Here is a 25,558-nt window from a genome sequence, read left to right as displayed (position 1 = left end):
AGAAAAGTAATGGTGTCATTACCTTGGATGAAGAAACAAAAATAAAGCATTTGCCACATTTGTCAACTTTTTTTTCCTTTCTTACAAAATTACTATATGCTCATTGCTCCCAAACTGGACAATATAGGGAATAAAGAAGATAATTTGGGGCGAGGTTGGAGACGGCATCTTGCTATGTTGCCCAGGCTGGTCTCTAACTCCTGGCCTTATGCAATCTTCCTGCCTTGGCCTCCCAAAGTGCTGGGATTATAGGCGTGAGCCACTTCACCAAGCTGAGATGCCACCTTGTAAAAGATAAAATAAGGACAGATGCAGTGGCTCATGCCTGTAATCTCAGTACTTTGGGAGGCCAAGGTGGGAGGATTGTTCAAGGCCAAGAGTTCAAGACCAGCCTGGGCAGTGTCACAAGACGTGATCTCTACAAAGTTTAAAAAAAAAAAAAGAAAGAAAAGAAAAGAAAACTAGCTGGGGCCAGGCATGGTGGCTCATGCTTGTAATCCCAGCACTTTGGGAGGCCGAGGCAGGCAGATGGCCTGAGGTCAGGAGTTCGAGACCAGTCTGACCAGCGTGGTGAAACCCCGTCTCCACTAAAAATACAAAAATGAGCCAGGCATGGTGGCACATGCCTGTAATCCCAGCACTTTGGGAGGCCAAGACAGACAGATCACCTGAGGGCAGGAGTTCGAGACCAGCCTGACCAACATGGAGAAACCCCGTCTCTACTAAAAATACAAAATTAGCCAGGCTTGGTGGCACATGCCTGTAGTCCCAGCTACTTGGGAGGCTGAGGCAGTAGAATTGCTTGAACCCAGAAGGCAGAGGTTGCAGTGAGCCAAGATCACACCATTGCACTCTAGCCTGGGCAACAAGAGCGAAACTCCATCTCAAAAAAAAAAAAAAAAATTAGCTGGAAGGTGGCAAACACCTGTGGTCCCAGCTACTCAGGAGGCTGAGGCAGGAAGATCACTTGAGTCCAGGAGGTCAAGGCTGCAGATGAGCCATGTTTGTGCCACTGCACCGCAGCCTGGGTGACAGACGAAGACCCTTCTCAAAAAAATAAAATTACCTGTACTCTTTTTTTTGAGACGGAGTTTCACTCTTGTTGCCCAGGCTGGAGTGCAATGGTGTGATCTCGGCTCAGTGCAACCTCCGCCTCCTGGGTTGAAGCAATTCTCCTGCTTCAACCTCCTGAGTAGCTGGGATTACAGGCATGCACCACCACGCCCGGCTAATTTTTTGTATTTTTAGTAAAGATGGGGTTTCTCCATGTTCATCAGACTGGTCTCGAACTCCTGACCTCAGGTGATCCACCCACCTCGGCCTCCCAAAGTGCTGAGATTACAGGCCTAAGCCATCGCACCCGGCCTGTACTCTTATTCTTTAATAATAAAATATTTCTGTGTTTCTTTAGTCATTTTACATAAACTTTTATTTTTAAAATAATGTCATGATAAATAATATTGCTTAGGTATCTTCTTTAATATATTAGTAACATTTCTGTTTTATTGTACATCAACATTTATATTCAAACTAATGGGTGAAGAGTACTCCATTGGACTAGGTATATCGTAATTTAATCTATTATTGGACTTCTAGATTGCTTCTAAAATTACACTGTTATAAGCAGTGTTACAGTGAACATTCCTATGACTAAACCTTTGCATACATCTTTTGTCTCCCTAGGATATATTTCTAAAACTAGCATTGTTGACTGAAAGTATAAACACAGGTTAAGGTGTTTGCTACATAATGCCGTATTTCCTTTTTAGGTAATTAGGCTACTTTGGATTTCCACCAACACTGTATTCATGTACCCATTTTTGTCTTAACCTAACTTCATTGGTCTTTTTAATTCTTAACAGAGACCAGAACTCTGTAATTCAACATTCATTGTTGTGTAAATTAAACTTCTCCCATTCCTTTCAGACGGAACCCCTTACCTGGAATCTGGAATCAGTCTCTTCTCTGATGACCCTGAATCTGATCCTTCCGAAGACAGAGCCCCAGAGTCAGCTCATGTTGGCAGCATACCATCTTCAACCTCTGCATTGAAAGTACCCCAGTGGCAAGTTGCAGAATCTGCCCAGAGTCCAGCTGCTGCTCATAATACTAATACTGCTGGGTATAATGCAATGGAAGAAAGTGTGAGCAGGGAGAATCCGAAATTGACAGCTTCAACAGAAAGGGTCAACAAAAGAATGTCCTTGGTGGTGTCTGGCCTGACCCCAGAAGAATTTGTGAGTGTATCCATATGTATCTCCCTAATGACTAAGACTTAACAACATTCTGGAAACAGTTTTATGTAGGTCCTGGCAATTAATAACCTAGAGGAAGAAATCTAGGAAACAATCACAGTTCTGTGTAATTTAATTTCCATTACTAATTTCTGAAAATTTAGATCTAGATAAAGCTATAGTGTGGATTATTTTATATATATTTACTTGAGAAAATAATTATTAAATATTAGCAGAAAAGCTATACTTTGGTATGATATAGGACTTTTGAATTTGAATTTTCCTTTATATCTGTAAAAGCAAGTAGGTATAGCTTTATTCCCCAGAAGGCATCTTTTTTCCCCCTTGGCTCACATGGGTGAATTTACCAGCATATTTAACTAAATTCAGACTGGTTCCAAACATACTGCCAGACAGAGTAGCATTTCTCTACTGTTTGTTTTTATCCTGGCTTGTAAGACAGTTACTCAATAGCCTGCCCTGCCATGTCTGCCCTGTAACATCCCTTGCTATTAGGATTTTGGCATCACCTTGGGTCCTTAATGCCAGAAATGGGAATTACTTCACACTGTGGAAAAATACTCATTAAAATATTAAGACCAGTAAAACCTCATTTCTTTTTGGGCTATTTGTGGATTTCAGACATCCTGAGAAGTTTACCACCCCTGTAATTAATTGTCTTTGTCATCACTTCATAATAAAAATAATTCGTGGCCGGGCACGGTGGCTCAAGCCTGTAATCCAAGCACTTTGGGAGGCTAAGGCGGGCAGATCGCCTGAGGTCGGGAGTTCAAGACCAGCCTGACCAACCTAGAGAAACCCCGTCTTCACTAAAAATACAAAATTAGCTGGGCGTGGTGGCCCATGCCTATAAGCCCAGCTACTCGGGAGGCTGAGGCAGGAGAATCGCTTGAACCCAGGAGGCAGAGGTTGCGGTGAGCCGAGATTGCGCCATTGCACTCCAGACTGGGCAACAAGAGCGAAACTGTGTCTCAAAATAATAATAATAATAATAATAATAATTGCGTGAATATTTCTTTAAAACTATGATGAGATAACATACCAGATTATCAAATGGATTCAGTAGTGGGTGTGCCATTTATTGCACACTGAGAGATGACCAAATCATTCTGAAATATCTTTCTTAATATATCTTTCCTAGGATTTTTCATCCTAACTTCTCCATAGGTAGTGACTTAGCATAACATCTCTGTGGCCAGATGTATCCCACTACTGAAAGGGCAAAGTAAGCTGTGGCTGCCCTGGTAGATACACTGAGTAAGTGCACAGTGATGGCTATAAATGTTTTCATCTCATAATCCCATGCCCAGACCAGCAATTTGCTCTAAAAGCTTTTACCTGTGTCTGTTTCAATGGCTCTTGATCATTTGCCTGCACATCCGGAATTCCTTACTTATTCATTGAAAATTAGCATTCTTTATCCCTTTGTTTTGCAAGTTCAGCTTTTTAGAGATGGCTAAAATGGTCTAATCTTTCTTGCCAAAGGCAATTCTGAGCTGCAGTTTAGACTACAAGTGGCTTGGGTACGTGTTGTCTTTAAACAAGCAAAGAGGAAAACTTTGAGCTTTATTCAGACTTGGTGAAGTGTGGTAAATTTATGATGAAAGCTACTGACTGTATTACACATGATTAATTCTGAAGCCCATATTAAGATGATCTTTTCATCAGTTCAGCATTGCTCTTCTAACAGAACAGTTTCAAGGCTGGGATTTTAGCAATTAATCAGTTCAGAATTGCTAATGATCCTGGCAGAGGGTGGTGGCAAAAGGGGGAGGATGTCATTAGCTTCTCTAGCCTGCATTTTTTCAGCGCCCTGTGGCAGTATGGAGTAAGGCAACATGAAAGAAAGATGGCCTGACCTTCATGGCAGTATTGTGCAACACGTAAATACTGGTGTGGGTGGCTGTGGCTATGGCTAGTAAATGACGGCCCTTGGTAAACAAAGTTATTTATCAGACAATACCTACCAACTAGGTCAACTGTGCCCATAATGGATCTGGTTAATTTCTTTTGCTATTGATTTTTATTTGGTTGATAGATAATAGCTAGAGGACTCTAAATTTCTTTGGGGAAGAATATGAACCCCTTCTAAGCCTTCTCCTTACAAGAGAATTGATCGCTTTTGCAATGACCTTTAGTAACATCTTGATTTCAGTGTTTTGTAACTATCAGAGGGTTGAGTCTTGGTTTTAAGCCATATATGTCTGTAGCATAACTTTCTGTGTAGGGTAGTTATCTCTCAGCTTATAAAGCGTAGGCTGATAAATTTATAGTAGAGTGTCACTATGCAAAGAAACTGTCTTAGGGAATCAGATGATATCAGCTATTAAAGCAAAATTAATATATATTTTTTCTTTTTACTTTTTTTTTTTTTTTTTTTTTAAGACATGCGATCTCACAGTATTGCCCAGGCTGGCCTTGGTCTCAGACTCTTGGGTTCAAGAGTCCCACCTTAGCTTCACAAAGTGCTGGGTTATAGGCACGAGCCACCGTGTCTGGCCCAATGTATATTTTTTTAAGTTTTAAGTTTGTGGTACATAGTAGGTGTATAATACTATTTTGAATCCTTAGTTGTAATTCTATGTCTGCTGATGTGTACATAATTTTTTATTAAACTATTTGAGACTTCAAGTATCTTTTTAGGGCTGGGGATGGAGTCTTGCACTCTTGCCCAAGCTGGAGTGCAGTGGCGCCTTCTCGGCTCACTGCAAGCTCCGCCTCCTGGGTTCACTCCATTCTCCTGTCTCAGCCTCCCAAGTAGCTGGGACTACCACGCCCGGGTAATTTTTTGTATTTTTAATAGACACGGGGTTTCACCGTGTTAGCCAGGATGATCTCCATCTCCTGACTTCATGATCCGCCCGCCTCGGCCTCCCAAAGTGCTGGGATTACAGGCGTGAGCCACCGTGCCCGGCCGAGACTTCAGGTATCTTAGAATTTTTTAAAATGTACCCTTTCTGAGAAAAACAGAGACTTAAAGCTAGGATAACTGGTATTATTATTTTTTCTTTTTTTTTTTTAATTTTACCTCCAGCCTGGGTAACAGAGCAAGACTCTGTCTCAAAAAACAAAAATTCACCTTAAATAATTCCAGGACACATGTGCAGAACGTGCAGGATTGTTACGTAGGTAAACATATGCCATGGTGGGATAACTAGTATTCTGAGCTGTGTACTAGAGGTAACTCATGATAATGGAATATTTGATTTAATTTCAGATGCTCGTGTACAAGTTTGCCAGAAGATACCACATCGCTTTAACTAATCTAATTAGTGAAGAGACTACTCATGTCGTTATGAAAACAGGTATACCAAGAACCTTTACAGAATACTTTGCATTTGCTGCATAAAATCACATGAGGCCAGGCATGGTGGCTCACGCCTGTAATCGCAACACTTTGGGAGGCCAAGGTGGGCAGATCATGAGGTCAGGAGATCAAGACCATCCTGGCCAGCATGGTGAAACGATGTCTCTACTAAAAAATAAAAAAATTAGCTGGGCATGGTGACGTGCGCCTGTAGTCCCAGTTACTCGTGAGGCTGAGTATCACTTGATACTCAGGGAGATGGAGGTTGCAGTGAGCCAAGATCATGCCATTGCACTCCAGCCTGGTGACAGAGCAAGACTCCATCTTAAAAAAAAAAAAAAAAAAGAAAAAAGAAAAAGTAAGAATATTTGTTGAGCATAGCATGGATGATAGTCTTCTAATAGTCGATCAATTACTTTATGAAAGACAAATAATAGTTTTGCTGCTTCCTTACCCCCTTTTGTTTTGGCTTAAGATTTGGAGTGTGGGCCGGCCGTGGTGGCTCACACGTGTAATCCCAGCACTTTGGGAGGCCAAGGCAGGTGGTCACCTGAGGTCAGGAGTTCGAGATCAGCCTGGCCAACATGGTGAAACCCTGTCTCTACTAAAAATACAAAAATTAGCCGGGCGTGGTGGTATGCACCTGTAATCCCAGCTACTTGGGAGGCTGACGCAGAAGAATTGCTTGAACCCTGGAGGCTGAGGTTGCAGTGAGCTGAGATTGTGCCGCTGCCCTCCAGCCTGGCGACAGAGTGAGACTCCGTCTCAACAACAACAAAAACCTGGAGGCAGGTTTTTGAGGAAAAACCTGGAGACCCCAGCTTCATGTAACACCTAGTTTGAGTATGTTGAGAGTTTTTCAGGAAAAAAGTCTGGTAACAGCTCTGAGATAGTCTTAACATATGAAAAACCAAAAAAGGAAGGGGACAGATCATTTGTTCTATACCTTTCTTTTTTAAGGTTTTAATTATAACTTGTGTGATACAGGAGACCTCTGGGAGTTTTTAGTTGACTTAAAAACTAAATCTGAGTAAACATTTCAGGGCTGCTAAAAAAGCTTATTTGAAACTGGGCCGTAATAACACAAGCATAGGGTCTGGAGCAAGTGAAGTACAGATCCCGAGCCCCACAGTATTCTCCATTGGAGTGACTGCCTGAAAGCTGATGTCTGTTTTAAGCACCGTGCTTGGTTTTTAACATGGTCACTGACAAACTGGGGAGTGTTTATTCAGAGTTAAATGGTAAAGATGCAGAAAAGTAACTTGAAATAATGTCTTTTGAAGAAGAAATGAGAAGATTTAAGGAAATAAGACACTGTCTTCAAGTATCTGAAGAACCACTACCCGGAAGACAACTGTTATCTGGAACAAAAGTAAGACTCACTCATGGGGCTCCAGAAAGCAGACGAGTGCATGGAGGACGCAGAAGATGCAGATTGTGTGGCTCAAGTCTAAAATATTTCTAACAAAGTTGGTTCTCTGGATGTGTTCCAGTCCACTCGATGATGAATTTTTTTTTTTTTTTTGAAGTGGAGTTTCACTCTTGTTTCCCAGTCTGCCAGAGTGCAATGGCACGATCTTGGCTCGCTGCAACCTCCCCCTCCTGGGTTCAAGCACGTCTCCTGCCTCAGCCTCCTGAGTAGCTGGGATTACAGGCAGGTACCACCACACCTAATTTTGTATTTTTAGTAGAGACGGGGTTTTCCATGTTGGTCAGGCTGGTCTTGAACTCCTGACCTCAGGTGATCCACCTGCCTCAGCCTCCCAAAGTGCTGGGATTACAGGCATGAGCCATCGCGCCCAGCCCATGATGATTCTTTTCGGAGAGATACAGGCACTTGAGGAGAGGATGTAAACCCCTTGGATACATTGCCATAGAACTTCTATGATCTTAGGTTTCTACTTACTCATGAAAATTATACCACAGGGTCAGAGGATAGTGCTCATTGGAGCCAGGTGCCAGAAAAAGTTATTACAAACTACTGTTTTAGAGAAAAATGTCATTAAAGTTTAATATACCTTAAGCTATAGGTTTGCATCAAAGCTAGTGAAAGGTAAAAAAATTTGACAATGCAAATTAAGGCCAGGTGCGGTGGCTCACACCTGTAATCCCAGCACTTTGGGAGGCCGAGGCCGGTGGATCACGAGGTCAGGAGATCGAGACCATTCTGGCTAACATAGTGAAACCCCATCTCTACTAAAAATACAAAAAATTAGCCGGGCATGGTGACAGGTGCCTGTAGTCCCAGCTACTTGGGAGGTTGAGGCAGGAGAATGGCGTGAACCTGGGAGGCGTAGCTTGTAGTAAGGTGAGATGACACCACTGCACTCCAGCCTGGGCAACAGAGCAAGACTCCGTCTCAAAAAAAAAAAAGGCACCCGGCTAATTTTTTTTGTATTTTCAGTAGAGACAGGGTTTCACCATGTTAGCCAGGATGGTCTTGATCTCCTGACCTCGTGATCCACCCGTCTCGGCCTCCCAAAGTGCTGGGATTACAGGCGTGAGCCACCGCACCCGCCCCAGGTAGACATTCTAGGGGTGAAAATTTGTCATTACATTGACATTTCAGATTTAGGTTTTCTTTTTTTTTTTTTTTTTTTTTTTTTGAGACGGAGTCTCCCTCTGTTGCCCAGGCTGGAGTGCAGTGGCTGGATCTCAGCTCAATGCAAGCTCCGCCTCCCGAGTTCACGCCATTCTCCTGCCTCAGCCTCCCGAGTAGCTGGGACTACAGGCGCCAGCCACCTCGCCCGGCTAGTTTTTTGTATTTTTTAGTAGAGACGGGGTTTCACCGTGTTAGCCAGGATGGTCTCGATCTCCTGACCTCATGATCCGCCCGTCTCGGCCTCCCAAAGTGCTGGGATTACAGGCTTGAGCCACCGCGCCCGGCCCAGATTTAGGTTTTCAACAATACTGTTTTCTTCTCCTTTCACATATTGCCATCTAGTAATATAGATGTTCTCCGTCCACATTAATCAAAACTATTGACATGGATAATTGCTAATTCCTTGAACACTATAATGGAGTTCTATAGCTAGCCTTGGCATCTAGAAGATGGGTGTTGGGGAGAGGGAGTGGACAGACATTCCTCTGGTCTTAACTTTATATCAGCCTTCCCTAGACTTCCAAAGATCCACACCTGCTGGTTATAATTAATGGTGTTTTCAGCCTCTGATTCTGTCACCAGGGGTTTTGGAATCATAAATCTAGATTGATCTTGGGAGTGTAAGAAACTGAGGCTCTTTAGCTTCTTAGGACAGCAATTCCTGATTTTGTTTTCAACTTCTAATCCTTTGAATGTCTTTCATTCTGCAGATGCTGAGTTTGTGTGTGAACGGACGCTGAAATATTTTCTGGGAATTGCGGGAGGAAAATGGGTAGTTAGCTATTTCTGTAAGTATAATACGATTTCTCCCCTCCTCCCTTTAACACCTCAGAATTGCATTTTTACACCTAACATTTAACACCTAAGGTTTTTGCTGATGCTGAGTGTGAGTTACTGAAAGGTCTTTAATTGTAACACTAAACTACCTTTATCTTTAATGCGTATCACTTTGTTCAGATAAACTGGTGATGCTGGGAAAATGGGTCTCTTTTATAACTAATAGGACCTAATCTAGCAATGTTAGCATATGAACTAGGGATTTATTTAATAGTTGGCAGGAATCCATGTGCAGCAGGCAAACTTATAATGTTTAAATTAAACATCAACTGTGTCTCCAGAAAGAAACTGCTGCTACAAGCCTTATTAAAGGGCTGTGGCTTTAGAGGGAAGGGACCTCTCCTCTGTCATTCTTCCTGTGCTCTTTTGTGAATCGCTGACCTCTCCATCTCCATGAAAATAGCACGTTCTTCTGCTGTGTGTAACCTGTCTTTTCTATGATCTCCTTAGGGGTGACCCAGTCTATTAAAGAAAGAAAAATGCTGAATGAGGTAAGTACTTGATATTACAAACTAATCAGAGACATGGTGTCATTCAGTCATATAGTTAAAAATGTATTTGCTTCCTTCCATCAATGCACCACTTTCCTTAATGCACAAATTTTCCATGATAATGGGGATCATCAAGAGTTATGCAGGCCAGGCACGGTGACTCACACCTATAATCCCAGCACTTTGGGAGGCTGAAGTGTTCGGATCACCTGAGGTCGGGAGTTCAAGACCAGCCTGACCAACATGGAGAAACCCCATTTCTACTAAAAATACAAAATTAGCCGGGCATGGTGGCGCATGCCTGTAATCCCAGCTACTCAAGAGGCTGAGGCAGGAGAATCACTTGAACCGGGGAGGTGGGGGTTGCAGTGAGCTGAGATAGCGCCATTGCACTCCAACCTGGGCAACAAGAGCAAAACTCCATCAAAAAAAAAAAAAAAGCCAGGTGCGGTGGCTCATGCCTGTAATCCTAACACTTTGGGAAGCCAAGGCAGGTAGATTGCCTGAGCTCAGGAGTTCGAGATCAGCCTGGGCAACATGGTGAAACCCTGTCTCTACTAAAATACAAAAAATTACCCAGGCGTGGGAGCACGTGCCTGTAGTCCCAGCTACTCAGGAGGCTAAGGCAGGAGAATCGCTTGAACCCAGGAGGCAGAAGTTGCAATGAGCCAAGATCACGCCACTGCACTCCAGCCTGGCAACAGAGCAAGACTCCGTCTTAAAAAAAAAAATTTGCAGAGCAAACCAGGATATCCTCTGTTCTCATTTGTTCTAGATTTCAAAAGAAAGTCCTTTCTTTGAGGAAAAGAGAAAGGAAAAGGAGTTTATAAAGGGAAAGAAAACATTCATAAGATAAGAAGTGTGCCCATTTGCATATACCTTTGTAGAAAACTGTTCAGTGTTGTTGAAGAAAACTCTTCATATTAATATGCAGTCCAGGTGCAGTGGCTCAACACTTATAATCTCAGCACTTTGGGAGGCTGAGACAGGAAGATTACTTGAGGCCAGGAGTTTCAAACCAGCCTGGGCAACATAGTGAGACTCTGTCTCCACAAAATTTTTTTTTTAATTAGCCAGGCATGGCAATGTGCACCTGTAGTCTTAGCTACTGAGGAAGCTAAGCCAGAAGAATCACTTGAGCCCAGGAGTTCAAGGCTGCAGTGAGCTATGATCATACCACTGCACTCTTAACACTTGCACAGAGCAAGACCCTATCTCTTAAAAAAAATGTGTGTGTGTGCATATGCGTATATACATATATATATACATGCAAATGTATCTTTATAATTCAAATTGCTTCAAAAAGATGTTGCACTGCCTGTAATCCCAGCACTTTGGGAGGCCGAGACGGGCGGATCACGAGGTCAGGAGATCGAGACCATCCTGGCTAACACGGTGAAACCCCGTCTCTACTAAAAATACAAGAAAATTAGCCGGGCGAGGTGGCGGGCGCCTGTAGTCCCAGCTACTCGGGAGGCTGAGGCAGGAGAATGGCGTGAACCCGGGGAGGCGGAGCTTGCAGTGAGCCGAGATCGCGCCCCTGCACTCCAGCCTGGGGCACAGAGCAAGACTCCGTCTCAAAAAAAAAAAAAAAAAAAGATGTTGCACTTTATGATACTGAGAACAGTGAGAAGTAAATAAGATAGAGTGTAGGAGAAGGAATAATTTTTTTTTTTTTTTTTTTGAGACGGAGTCTTGCTCTGTAGCCCGGGCTGGAGTACAGTGGCCGGATCTCAGCTCACTGCAAGCTCCGCCTCCCGGGTTTACGCCATTCTCCTGCCTCAGCCTCCGGAGTAGCTGGGACTACAGGCGCCCGCCACCTCGCCCGGCTAGTTTTTTTGTATTTTTTTTAGTAGAGACGGGGTTTCACAGTGTTAGCCAGGATGGTCTCGATCTCCTGACCTCGTGATCCACCCGTCTCGGCCTCCCAAAGTGCTGGGATTACAGGCTTGAGCCACCGCGCCCGGCCTGGAAGGAATAATTTTAGAGCAGCCATCTGAGAACTTCTATGACAACAGATCAGGCAAAATAAAATGTGAAAGTAATTTTATAGGCCAGGCGCGGTGGCTCATGCCTGTAATCCCAGCAGTTTGGGTGACTGAGGTGGTTGGATCACTTGAGGTCAGGAGTTCGAGACCAGCCTGGTCAACATGGTAAAACCTTGTCTCTACTGAAAATATAAAAAATTAGCCGAGCACAGTGGCATGTTGGCCAAGCTGAGGCTGGCCTTGAACTCCTGACATCAGGTGATCCACCCACCTTGGCCTCCCAAAGTGCTGGGATTACAGGTGTGAGCCACTGTGCCTGGCCAGATGCGTGAATTTTGAGATGTATACTAGACATCTGGATAGAGAAGTTAAGTAGGCAGTTGGACACATCGTATGAAGCTCAGGAGTACAAGGAGGACTATAAACATGGGAGTCTTCTGACAAATTTATCACTAGACTCCTCATTCAAGTAACTAGGAAATGTCAGATATTCTTCCCCTAGTAATAGCCGGTGGTTATACTCTTGCCTTTATTTTTCTTCACAATACTCTTGGCAACACATAAGGCCTTCCCTACAATGTGAGTTTCAGTCAGACTTGTTTCTGAGCATTCTTCCTCAAGTTTCTCCCCAGTCTCATTATTCTTTATTCTCATGTCCATGACTAGTCATAATAGTGATTACGAAAAACCTCTAACTTTCTTTAGTGTATTGAATGTATATCTTATCATTTTGGTTGTGTTAACTGTGTAAATCTCTCAGTGGAAATCTGAAAAGCCTTTATTTCCTTAGATGATAATATGCAATTGATTTAGGAGAAAGGGAATTTTTCAGTTACCTTTATAACAGCAAAATATTAGCAGTTTAATCTAAATGCTAAGTGAATGTTTTGAGAGGAGATAGATGTTGAAAATCAAGATACATTAAGTCCCAAGTGAGGTGAAAAGCTGACTGTTAATTTCTGCACACAAAGATTTGCTTCAGTGAATTGATTTCAACAGCTGAGATACTGATCATTTCACCTGGTCTACCAAAAAGAATGATTTTACTTTCTTTTTTGTCAAATCTCTGCCCAGCAATTCTTTTTCTTTCTTTCGTTTGTTTGTTTGTTTTTAGCCAGGTCTCACTTTGTCACCCAGGCGGGAGTGTGGTGGTATGATCATAGTTCACTGCAGCCTCCAACTCCTGGGCTCAAGTGACCCTCCAGCTTCAGCTTTTCAAGAAATTGGGACTACAGACACATGCAACTATGCCTGACTGAAATTCTATATATCTTTTTTGTAGAGAAGGGATCTCACTGTGTTGCCCAGGTGGATCTCGAGCTCCTGGTCTCAAGCCATCCTCCTGCCTCAGCCTCCCAAAGTGCTAGGGTTATAGGTGTGAGCCATTGGTGTCCAGCTACTGCCTGCCTGGCAATTCTGAATGCCTTAATTTTTTTTTTTTTTTTTTTTTTTCTTGAGACAGAGTTTCACTCTGTCACCCCAGCTGGAGTGCAGTGGCATGATCTTGGCTCACTGCAACTTCCGCCTCCCGGTTTCAAGCAATTCTCACGCCTCAGCCTCCCAAGTAGCTAGGAAGTAACTGGGACTACAGGCGCACGCCACCACGCCCAGCTAATTTTTGTATTTTTTTTAACTTTATTTTTAATTTTTTGAGATGGAGTCTTGCTCTGTCACCCAGGCTGGAGTGCAGTGGCACCATCTCGACTCACTGCAACCTCCACCTCCTGGGTTCAAAAGATTCTCCTGCCTCAGCCTCCCAAGTAGCTGGGATTATAGGCGCCTGCCACCACACCCAACTAATTTTTTGTATTTGTAGTAGATAGAAGGTTGCACCATGTTGGTCAGACTGGTTTCGAACTCCTGACCTCAAGTAATCCGCCCGCCTCAGCCTCCCAAAGTGCTAGGATTACAGGCGTGAGCCGCTGCACCCAGCCTTGTGTTTTTTTGTTTTTTGGTTTTTTTTAGTTAAGCGGAGTTTCACCATGTTGGCTAGGCTGGTCTCAAACACCTGACCTCAAATGATCCAACCACCTCGGCCTCCCAAAGTGCTGGTATTACAGGCGTGAGCCACTGCGCCTGGCCTGAATGCCTTAAACATGACATGTCTGCTCCACTTCCATTGAAGGAAGCTTCTCTTTCTCTGATCCTGATGGTTTGTGTTTGGTTTCCTTCAGCATGATTTTGAAGTCAGAGGAGATGTGGTCAATGGAAGAAACCACCAAGGTCCAAAGCGAGCAAGAGAATCCCCAGACAGAAAGGTAAAGCTCCCTCCCTCAAGTTGACAAAAATCTCACCACACCACTCTGTATTCCAGTTCCCTTTACAGAGATGGGCCACTTCATCTCGTAAGACTTACTAGATACATACACACTGCTTAGATACTTTCACGCAGTTTCTTTTTTCACTCTTCCATTCCAACCACATAAATAAGTATTGTCTCTACTTTATGAATGATAGAACTAAGATATTTAGAGAGGCTGTATAATTTGGATTCCTGTCTGGGGTTCAGATCTCAGCTGATAAGTGGAAGAGCTGAGACTTTAAGCAGATGGGAATCTAAAGCCTTTGCTCTTTTCACTTCACTGGGGTGTCTTTCTCTCTCTCTCTCCTTTTTTTTTTCCCGAGACGGAGTCTCACTCTGTCATCCAGGCTGGAGTGCAGTGGTACGATCTCAGCTCACTGAAAACTCCGCTTCCCAGATTCAAGCAATTGTTCTGCCTCAGCCTCTCAAGTAGCTGGGATTATAGGCATTGCCACCACACTGGGCTCATTTTTTGTATTGTTAGTAGAGACAGGGTTTCACTGTGTTGGCCAGGCTGGTCTCGAACTCCAGATCTCAGGTGATCCCCCCAACTCAGCCTCCCAAAGTGCTAGGATTACAGGCGTGAGCCATCACGCCCAGCCTAGAGTGTCTTTCTCTAAAGCAGTGTGGTAAATGCTGTGAGCAAGCCATACACAGTGCTGTCTGTGGAAGCATAGAAGAGGAAGTGATTAATAATAGCTATTTTTTTTTTTTTTGAGACGAAATCTCACTCTGTCGCCCAGGCTTGAGTGCAGCGGCACAATCTCAGCTCACTGCAACCTCTGCCGCCTAGGTTCAACCAATTCTCCTGCCTCAGCCTCCCGAGTAGCTGGGATGACAGGCGCCTGCCTCTGCACCCAGCTAATTTTTATAGTTTTCAGTAGAGGCAGGGTTTAACTATCTTGCCCAGGCTGGTCTTGAACCCCTGACCTTGTGATCTACCTGCCTTGGCCTCCCCAAGTGCTGGGATTACAGGCATGAGCCACCGTGCCTGGCTAATAATAGCTAAAATTTATACACTGTTCACTAGGCCAGGCACAGTGGCTCATTCCTGTTAGTTATCCCAGCACTTTGGGAGGCTGAGGCAGGCAGATCGCTTGAGCCAAGGAGTTCGATACCAGCCTGGGCAACATGGCAAAACCCCATTTCTACCAAAAAAAAATATACAAAAATTAGCCAGGCGTGGTGGCATATACCTGCAGTTCCAACTACTTGGAAGGGTGAGTTGAGAGTATCTCTTGATCCCAAGAGGTGGGGGTTGCAGTGAACCGAGATTGCGCCACTGCATTCCAGCCTGGATGACAGAGAGAAGGTCTCAAAAAAAAAAAAAGATCACTTTATGCCAGGGGCTGCTGTAAAGGCCCAACCATGTTTTAAGTAATTAACAATTATATGACAACTCTATGAGCTATGTACTGTAATTATGCCTATATTACAAATGTGAAAATTTAGGTTCAGAGAGGTTGAATAAGTTGCCCAGAGTCACACAGCTAGTAAGTGATGGAACTAGAAGTTGAACTCAGGGAGTCTAGCTCCAAGTCTAAACTCTTTGTTAATTTATTTTTCGGGCCAGAGTCTTGCTCTGTCACCCAGGCTGGAGTGCAGTGCCGCTATCTCTGCTTACTGAACTTGGGAGGAACTTTTACTTCCCAAGTTCAAGCAATTCTTGTGCCTTGGTCTCCCAAGTAGCTAGGATTACAGGCATGTGCCACCACACCTAGCTAATTTTTTGTCTCATTCTGTTGGCCAGTCTGGAGTGCAGTGGCGCAATCTCAGCTCACTGCAGCCTCCAGCGCAGGTTCAAGTGATTCTTGTGCCTTAGCCTCCCAAATAGCTGGGATTACAGGCACTTGCCACCACACCCAGATAATTTTTTGTATTTTTAGTAGAAACAGGGTTTCAACATGTTAGCCAGGCTGGTCTCAAATTCCTGACCTCAGATGATCTGCCCGCCTCAGGCTCCCAAAGTGCTGGGATTACAGGGGTGAGCCACCATTCCCAGCCTTAATTTTTATATTTTTATTAGAGATGGAGTTTTGCCATGTTGGCCAGGCTGGCCTTCATCTCCTGGCCTCCAGTGATCCACCCACCTCGGCCTCCCAAAGTGCTGGGATTACAGGCATGAGCCACTGCACCCGGCCTCCAACTCTAAACTCTTAACAATACCATAGTTTCTTGAAAAGTTATTGAAGGCTTCACAGAGGGAAAAAAAATGGAGCATTCTAACAATTTTGCAGATGAGACCCAAGAAGACTCAATGACTTTCTCCAGATCATATTGTAGCAGACGACATAGTCAGAACTGTGACTTCCTCTCAGGGAGAACTCTGTGCAAGATTTCACACCTACCTGTCAGGCCTGAGCTGGCTGCTTTCTCAGCTCCCTAAGTGCTATGTTCCCAGTTTGCTTTTCTTCCTTTTTCAAGTGTGCACTGCTAGCCATTTCAGAACATCCCAGGCCGGTCACAGTGGCTCATGCCTCTAATCCCAGCACTTTGGGAGCCCAAGGCAGGTGGATCACCTGAGGTCAGGAGTTAGAGACCAGCCTGGCCAACATGGTGAAACCCCATCTCTACTAAAAATACAAATATTAGCTGGGTATGGTGGCAGGCACCTGTAATCCCAGCTCGGGATTACTCAGGAGGCTGAGGCTGGAGAATCGGTTGAACCTGGGAGGCAGAGGTTGCAGTGAGCCAAGATTGCGCCACTGCACTCCAGCCTGGGGACAAGAGGGAGACTTCGTCTCAAAAAAAAAAAAAAAAAATCCGAGCTGGGTGCAGCGTCTCATGCCTGTAATCCCAGCACTTTAGGAGGCCAAGGCAGGAGGATCACTTGAGCCCAGGAGTTCAAGACTAGCCTGGGCAACATAGTAAGACTCTGTCTCTACAAAAAAATTTAAAAATTAATTGGGTGTTGTAGCGCACTCCTGTATTCCCAGCTACTCAGGAGACTGAGGTGAGAAGAATGCTTGAGCCTGGGAGATCGAGGCTGCAGCAAGCCTTGATGGTGCTACTGCACTCCAGCCTAGCCAACATTGTGAGACCTTGTCTCAAAACAAAACAAAACATCCTTCTACTGAGCACTTTCTGTTATTTTATAGAAACTTAACAGGGAACCAGTAGAGGTAATTTCCTAAGGAAAACTGCTTTGGGACATGATCACAAATCAAGCCTGGAGTTTTGAACTCTTGAGGTCAGCCTGTTTTTACCTTCTGAGCCTATCAAGTAATTGTTCCAGATGCCAAGAAAAGCTGCTGGCCTTATTTCTGCTTCTGCCTTTACCACAGGGGAGCACCATGTGAACCAGTCCTCTGTTTTTCCTCCACTGTATGCTAGGCAGTATTAGCACAAGATTCTTCCTTTCTTTAAAAAGAAATTCTAGTGCTTTGGATTTTTTCCTCTGTGCAGAATAGCAATAATGGAAAGTATGTGGTCAAAGTAATGACATTCTGAGGATACTAAATGTCACCATAGTATTTTTCTCTGGAAGAGAAATGTATGTGTAGAGGTGAAACTTCACATTTCCTTTTTTTTTTTTTTTTTTTTTTTTTGTGGGAGGATGAAGTTTTGCTCTTGTTGCCCAGGCTGGAGTACAATGGCGCGATCTCGGCTCACCGCAATCTCTGCCTCCTGGGTTCAAGTGATTCTCCTGCCTCAGCCTCCCAAGTAACTAGGATTACAGGCATATGCCACCACATCCAGCTAATTTTGTATTTTTAGTAGAGATAGGGTTTCTCCATGTTGGTCAGGCTGGTCTTGAACTCCCGACCTCAGGTGATCCACCCACCTCGGCCTCCCAAAGTGCTGGTATTACAGGCCACTGCACTCAGCCTGAAATTTCAAATTTATTTTTTTCCTTTTTCTTTTTTTTAATTTGAGACGGAGTCTCGCTCTGTCACCCAGGCTGGAGTGCAGTGGCGTGGTCTTGGCTCACTACCAGCTCCGCCTTCCAGGTTCACGCCGTTCTCCTGCCTCAGCCTCTTGAGTAGCTGGGACTACAGGCACCCCCCACCACGCCCGGCTAATTTTTTGTATTTTTAGTACAGACAGGGGTTTCACTGTGTTAGCCAAGATGGTCTCAATCTTTTGACCTCGTGATCCGCCTGCCTCAGCCTCCCAAAGTGCTGGGATTACAGGCATGAGCCACCACACCCATCCCAAAACTTCAGATTTCTTGTCTCATAACTAGACATCCTCATCACTGAGTGTTAGCCTGGATATAAGCATTCCTAATCTTTTGTACTTTTCATGTCAGCATTTGGCTCCAGCTAGCTGCCTGGAGAGAACTTCTAGCATTATGAACATGCAGGTCCTATCAACAGGTTGGGGGTGCAGTTTATTGATACAGATAGTGAGAGTGGCACAGATGGATGCTGTCCCTTAAAACAAACAGATTTGTCTTTGGGAGTCTGAGGCGGGTGTATCATGAGGTCAGGAGTTCAAGACCAGCCTGGCCAACATAGTGAAACCCCGTCTCTACTAAAAATACAAAGAATTAGCCAGGTGTGGCCGGCATGGTTGCTCACACCTGTAATCCCAGCACTTTGGGAGGCTGAGGCGGACGAAGCACAAGGTCAGGAGATCAAGACCATCCTGGCTAACATGGTGAAACCCGTCTCTACTAAAAATACAAAAAATTAGCCGGGCGTGGTGGCAGGCGCCTGTAGTCCCAACTACTTGGGAGGCTGAGGCAGGAGAATGGCGTAAACCCGGGAGGCAGAACTTTCAGTGAGCCGAGATTGCACCACTGCACTCCAGCCTGGGCTACAGATCAAGACTCTGTCTCAAAAAAAAAAAAAAATAGCCAGGATTGGTGGTGTGCACCTATAATCCCAGCTACGTGGGAGGCTGAGGCAGGAGAATTGCTTGAACCCAGGAGGCAGAGGTTGCAGTGAGCTGAGATCACGCCGTTGCACTCCAGCACAGGTGACAGTGCGAGACTCCATCCCAAAAAAAAAAAACAGACTTGTCCTGCTGCCCTTTCTTTTCCCTCTGGCAGGAGAGAGAGAGAGAGAGTGTGTGTATATGTGTGTCCGTCTGTCCGTCCGTCCGTCCGTCCGTCCATCTGTCTGTCTGTCAAGGGGGAGGGTGACCACTTTCTAAAAGGCCATCTGTGTATTTTTAGCTTCCTGATTTTTTTCTCTATGGCAGTCTCTTTGAAGCCAGGTGAATTTTAGGCCTTGGCAATTTTCTTTTTATTAGAATGGGACGGTCAAGACAATGAGAGTCACCCAAAACATATCCATTCAAATGATACAATTTTAGGGTTTATTTTTAAGTGATACCCAAGTTTTTTGCTAAGAACCTATGCCAGTGTGTATATGAGAATTTGCACTGTCCCACACTGTTGCCACCAGCCACATGGGACTGTTTAAAGTTAAATTTTACAAATCAGCCAGTCGTGGTGGTGTGCACCTGTAGTCCCAGCTACTTAGGAGGCTGAGGCGGGAGGATTGCTTGAGTGCAGGAGTTCAATGCTGCAGCAAGCTATGATCGTGCCACTGTACTCCAGCCTGAGTGACAAAATGAGACCTCATCTCTTCAAAAAAAAAAAAAAAGAAAAAAATTAAAATATGAAGTTTAGTTCTTCATTCACCCTAACCACATCTCCAGTGCCCAATAACTATATGTGACTCATGGCTACCTTATTAGCATAGATATAGAACACTGTGACTATCACAAAGTTGTTTTGAACAGTGTTGCCAAACCCTGTAAGTGGAAGAGGCGGTGCAGTGTGGTCTGTGTCTTCAGGAAACCAGGCAGTCAGACCAGTTCAATGAGGAGAGGCAGAACATGGCTTCACTTCTAAATTAAAAACTGCTTAGGTGGTCTAAAGATACAATGGCCATTCTCAGAGTAGTGAGAAGGAAGGAACAGATGTTTAGGGGGCTAGAAGAAAGTCAGAGAGGGCCGGACGCAGTGACTCATGCCTGTAATCCCAGCACTTTGGAAGGCCAAGACAGGCAGATAACGAGGTCAGGAGTTCAAGCCCAACCTGACCAACATGGCGAAACCCTGTCTCTACTAAAAATACAAAAATTAGCCAGGCGTGGTGGTGGGCGCCTGTAATCCCAGCTGCTCAGGAGGCTAAGGCAGGAGAATCACTTGAACCTTGGGGGCAGAGGTTGCAGTGAGCCCAGATTGCACCACTTCACTCCAGCCTGAGTGACAGAGTAAGACTCCGTCTCAAAAAGAAGGAAAAAAAAAAAAAAGTCAGAGGAGACAAGGAGCATGTACACCTAAAATCAACATAGACCCCTCTGCTGATGGGGTCATGGTGAGTACTTGAGGTACCAAGTCTGGATAAACATCAAACTTCAGCCAATAGCTTTGAGTTTCTAGCCATCCAAGCCTTTTATTAAACATACAGAAGGACCTTTTTTCCCTTACATCTAACAAGTAAAAGCACCTACAAAGAATGCCTATAGAGTGTAGGTCAACTACATATGCACTTCAAAAAGATCTTCCGAAATCCTTTAGTGTTCTGGACATTGGACTGCTTGTCCCTGGGAAGTAGTAGCAGAAATCATCAGGTGGTGAACAGAAGAAAAAAGCTCTTCCTTTTTGCAAGTCTGTTTTTTGGATAAAAGCCAATATTCTTTTATAACTAGATTTCCTTCTCTCCATTCCCCTGTCCCTCTCTCTTCCTCTCTTCCAGATCTTCAGGGGGCTAGAAATCTGTTGTTATGGGCCCTTCACCAACATGCCCACAGGTAAGAGCCTGGGAGAACTGCAGAGTTCCAGCACCAGCCTTTGTCTTACATAGTGGAGTATTATAAGCAAGATCCCCCTCGGCCGGGCGCGGTGGCTCAAGCCTGTAATCCCAGCACTTTGGGAGGCCGAGGCGGGCGGATCACAAGGTCAGGAGATCGAGACCACAGTGAAACCCCGTCTCTACTAAAAATACAAAAAATTAGCCGGGCGTGGTGGCGGGCGCCTGTAGTCCCAGCTACTCAGGAGGCTGAGGCAGGAGAATGGCGGGAACCCGGGAGGCGGAGCTTGCAGTGAGCCGAGATAGCGCCACTGCACTCCAGCCTGGGCAACAGCGTGAGACTCCGTCTCAAAAAAAAAAAAAAAAAAAAAAAAAAAAAAAAGATCCCCCAATGGGGGTTCCTCAGATTGCTGAGATGTTGTAAAGGCTATTCTATTTCTCTATCACCCTCCAAACAAAACAGCACCTAAATGTTATCCTATGGCAAAAAAAAAAAAAAAAAGCTATACCTTGTCCCCCTTCTCAAGAGCATGAAGGTGGTGAATAGTTAGGATTTAGTATGTTATGTATTCAGATGGCATCGAGCTGCTGTTAGTGCCAACATGTTAGTGAGAAAATACCTTTGGATAGGTAAAACTCAAGAAGTTCTGCTCTTCCTAAACCATTACTTACATAGAAGAAAGCACAGCAGCTGGCCCACCATGGACAGACCCAGAGCAGGGGAAGAATCTTGGTGAACATTTTTTTTTTTTTTTTTTGAGATGGAGTCTCTGTTGCCCAGGCTGGAGTGCAGTGGCGTGATCTTGGCTCACTGCAACCTCCACCTCCCAGGTTCAAACGATTCTCCTGCCTCAGCCTCCCAAGTAGCTGGGACTACAGGCGTGTGCCACCACGCCCAGCTAATTTTTTGAATTTTTTTTTTTTAGTGGAGACGGGGTTTCACCGTGTTAGCCAGGATGGTCTCGATCTCCTGACCTCATGATCCACCCGCCTCGGCCTCCTGAAGTGCTGGGATTACAGGCCTGAGCCACCACACCCAGCCCTCTTGGTGAACATTTTCTAATTAAACTTGACACTGAATACAATGTTATACTTAGGACTGCAATAAAGCTCACCTGGAGTTGCGCAGCACAAAGGCCCTGGTGTGTGTATAAATTTGGTTGGTTCTTTTCACAGCAAAAGCTACCCACCTTTGCCTCCTATGCCTGCTTCTGCCCATGGACTTAGGTCCTCTTACACCTTAGAGGAAGGCCTTAGCATCTGGTCACAGGCAGATGAGTGACAGCAAGAAAACCTGGCAGCAATATAATTTTGTTTCCATCCTCTTTATTAGTTATCAATTGGATTTTTATGAAATTTCCAAGTTCCACTCAAGGATTTCTGTGTTTTTTTACTTTGGTATAGTGCAAACCAGGGTTGCCAGCAAGTATTATTTTGGGGGTGAGTTAGTCAGCCTTCGTTCAGTCAGACAGACAGGAGCACCTCAGCAATTCCCAGAAACAGGCTGATGGGAAAGAGCAACATACATGAATGTCTTGAAGAACACATCCAACAGGGCCCATTGGGCAGTTCTGATTTTCCAGGTACACGGAGAACATCTCCACAGTCTCTTCTGATTTCTTTCCCCCTGAGTATATGGATTCCAGCTCAGCATGTAGCCTTTCCCTGCTGAGTCTCTAACCCGGATGACGTGTATTTTTTTGACTGGATGAATTATCTTCCCATCTCTTGACATTTACAGTAATTACCACCAAGTATGGTATTTTCAGTGGCCATGATTATCAATTACCAACACAGAATTAGGATGAAGGGAGAAAGGGAGGGAAGGAAGGTGGGTGTTTTTTCACACAGTGTCTTAGCCAGCAATTTAGCAAATTAATGGAAATTAGATCTTCGATTTTTTTTTTTCTTTCAAGCATTTTATTTGAGAGACTGTCAAACCTTCTACCAAGTGGCCTTATGGAGACTGATAACCAGAGTACATAGCATATCAGTGGCAAATTGACTTAAAATCCATACCCCTGGTATTTTAAGACCATTGTTCTTTGGAGCAGAGAGAGAGACTCTCCCACTGAGAGGTCTTGCTATAAGCCTTCATCCGGAGAGTGTAGGGTAGAGGACCTGAGTTAAGTACACAGATTACTGCGGTGATTTTACATCTAAATGTCCATTTTAGATCAACTGGAGTGGATGGTACAGCTTTGTGGTGCTTCTGTGGTGAAGGAGCTTTCATCATTCACCCTTGGCACAGTAAGTATTCGCTGCCCTGTCAGAGAGGAAGGGCACAGTATTCTCTCCTGTGATTGAGCAAGACTGGCACCTGTCAGTCCCTATGGACGCCCCTACTGTAGCCTCAGAAGTGTTCTCTGCCCACATACCTGTGCCAGAAGACTCCATCTGTAAGGGATGGGTGAGGATTTGAGAACTGCACATATTAAATATACTGAGGGAAAGCTCTTTCCCTCTAACTCTTTTTGCCATATGCCCCTCCCTCTCCTCTCTGACTGCCCCAGCATACTGTGTTTCAACAAATCATCAAGAAATGACGGGCTCAGCCGGGCGCAGTGGCTCAAGCCTGTAATCCCAGCACTTTGGGAGGCCGAGACAGGTGGATCACGAGGTCAGGAGATCGAGACCATCCTGACTGACACGGTGAAACCCCGTCTCTACTAAAAAAATACAAAAAAATTAGCCGGGCGAGATGGCGGGCGCCTGTAGTCCCAGCTACTCGGGAGGCTGAGGCAGGAGAATGGCGTGAACCCGGGAGGCGGAGCTTGCAGTGAGCTGAGATCGCGCCACTGCACTCCAACCCAGGCGACGGAGCGAGACTCCGTCTCAAAAAAAAAAAAAAAGAAAGAAATGATGGGCTGGACGCTGGGCATGGTGGCTCATGCCTGTAATCCCAGCACTTTGGGAGGCCAAGGCAGGTGGATCACTTGTCAGGAGTTTGAGACCAGCCTGGCCAACATGGTGAAACCCCATCTCTGCTAAAAAAAAAAAAAAAAAAAATACAAAAATTAGCCAGGCCTAGTGGAGCATGCCTGTAATCCCAGCTACTTGGGAAGCTGAGGTGTGAGAATCGCTTGAACCTGGGAGGCAGAGGTTGCAGTGAGCCAAGATTGCACCACTGCACTCCAGCCTGGGTGACAGTGAGGCTTCGTCTAAAAAAAAAGAGAAAAGGCCGGGCGCGGTGGCTCACGCCTGTAATCCCAGCACTTTGGGAGGCCAAAGCAGGCGGATCACGAGGTCAGGAGATAGAGACCATCCTGGCTAACATGGTGAAACCCCATCTCTACTAAAAATACAAAAAATTAGCTGGGCGTGGTGGCGGGTACTTGTAATCCCAGCTACTTGGGAGGCTGAGGCAGGAGAATGGCATGAACCCATGAGGCGGAGCTTGCAGTGAGCCGAGATTGTGCCACTGCGCTCCAGCCTGGAGAATCGCTTGAACCCGGGAGGCAGAGATTGTAGTGAGCTGAGATCACGCCACTGCACTCCAGCCTAGGTGACAGAGCGAGACTCCGTCTCAAAAAAAAAAAAAGAAAAAATGAAAAAATGATGGACTGGGCCTAGTGCCTCACACCTATAATCACAACACTTTGGGAGGCCGAGGTGGGAGAATCGCTTGAGCCTGGGAGCTCAAGACCAGCCTGGGAAATACAGTAGGACTTCATGTCTACAAAAAAATTATTAAAAATTAGCTGAGGCCAGGTGCGGTGGCTCATGCCTGTAATCCCAGTGGGGAAGTTGAGCCCAGGAGTTTGAGACCAGCCTGGGCAACATGGCGAAACCTTGTCTGTACCAAAAATACAAAAAAATTAGCCAGGGGTGGTGGTATGTATCTGTAGTTTCAGCTACTTGGGAGGCTGAAGTGGAAGGATTGCTTGAGCCCAGGAGGCAGAGGTTGCAGTGAGCTGAGATCACACCACTGCACTCCAGCCTGGGTGATGTAGCAAGACCCTGTCTCAAAAAAAAAAAAAATGATGACGTGACAGTTCCAATAGTCCTGCTCTCACACTCTCAATGCTCTTTCCTTCCTGGGGATCCAGGGTTTCCACCCAATTGTGGTTGTGCAGCCAGATGCCTGGACAGAGGACAATGGCTTCCATGGTAAGGTGCCTGCATGTACCTGTGCTATATGGGGTCCTTTTGCATGGGTTTGGTTTACCACTCATTACCTGGTGCTTGAATAGCACAGTTCTTAGCACATTTTGAATATTTGTTGAATGAAGGGCTAAAATGTCTTTTTGACGTTTTTATTGTTGTTTGTTTTATATTGTAAAAGTAAGACATGAACTGTTTCCATAGGGTGGGAGTAAGATATGAATGTAGATCACAAAAATATAAATCAAGGCCGGGGATGGTGGTTCATGCCTATAATTCCAGCACTTTGGGAGGCCAAGATGGAGGCCAAGGTGGGAGTGCAGGAGTTCGAGACCAGCCTGGGCAACATAAGGAGACTTCATCTGTACAACAAATTTAAAAAGTAGCTGGGTCTGGTGGCAGATGCCTGTAGTCGCAGCTACTTGGGAAGCTGAGGTGGGAGGATCACTTGAGCTCAGGAGGTCGATGCTACAGTGAGCCACGATCATACCACTGCACTCCAGCCTGGGCGACACAGCAAGACCATGTCTCAAAAAGAAAAAAGAAAGTATAAATTTACACAAAAACAATAAAATAATCCCAGTAATTCCACTACTTGGAGATGATCACCATAAAATTCCACCAGACATATGTGCATATATATACACGGGTGTATTTTATAAAATGTGATCATAATTACACTGTTTTGCTTTTTTCCTTAAGTTATCACATACATTTTTCCATATTGTTAAATTACAGTGCTGTTTTCCTGGTGGCTTTCCTTTAACAGATTGAAGTTCATGTTAATACAGTTGCCAGAGGCTGTGGGCTTTCACCAGCTGTCACTCCTTGGGCCTCTTCAGAGCAAGGCCTTATGTCCTGAAGCATTGCTTTTTTTTTTTTTTTTTTTTTTTTTGAGGTGGAGTCTCACTCTGTCACCCAGCAGGCTGGTGTACAGTGGCCCAGTCTTGGCTCACTGCAACC

At 44.9% G+C, this 25,558-nt stretch overlaps 1 protein-coding gene across 38 annotated transcripts in view; it reads left to right on the top strand.

The window, feature by feature from the left end:
* The window catches only part of BRCA1 (BRCA1 DNA repair associated), an 86,058-nt gene that overhangs the window by 58,134 nt on the left and 2,366 nt on the right, over nt 1–25,558 (top strand). For all 38 annotated transcript variants that reach the window (XM_074019705.1, XM_065532416.1, XM_045375929.3 and 35 more), the window contains 8 exons: nt 1,927–2,237; nt 5,473–5,560; nt 8,875–8,952; nt 9,452–9,492; nt 13,655–13,738; nt 20,438–20,492; nt 22,668–22,741; nt 24,541–24,601. In XM_074019705.1, coding sequence (XP_073875806.1) covers nt 1,927–2,237; nt 5,473–5,560; nt 8,875–8,952; nt 9,452–9,492; nt 13,655–13,738; nt 20,438–20,492; nt 22,668–22,741; nt 24,541–24,601 — 792 coding nt within the window. The remainder of the gene's footprint in view (nt 1–1,926; nt 2,238–5,472; nt 5,561–8,874; nt 8,953–9,451; nt 9,493–13,654; nt 13,739–20,437; nt 20,493–22,667; nt 22,742–24,540; nt 24,602–25,558) is intronic.

The sequence above is a fragment of the Macaca fascicularis genome, chromosome 16, assembly GCF_037993035.2.
Source record: "Macaca fascicularis isolate 582-1 chromosome 16, T2T-MFA8v1.1".
Taxonomy (NCBI): Eukaryota; Metazoa; Chordata; class Mammalia; order Primates; family Cercopithecidae; genus Macaca; species Macaca fascicularis.
The sequence above is the reverse complement of the archived record's forward strand: the minus strand, read 5'-3'. Positions and strand labels throughout refer to the sequence as shown.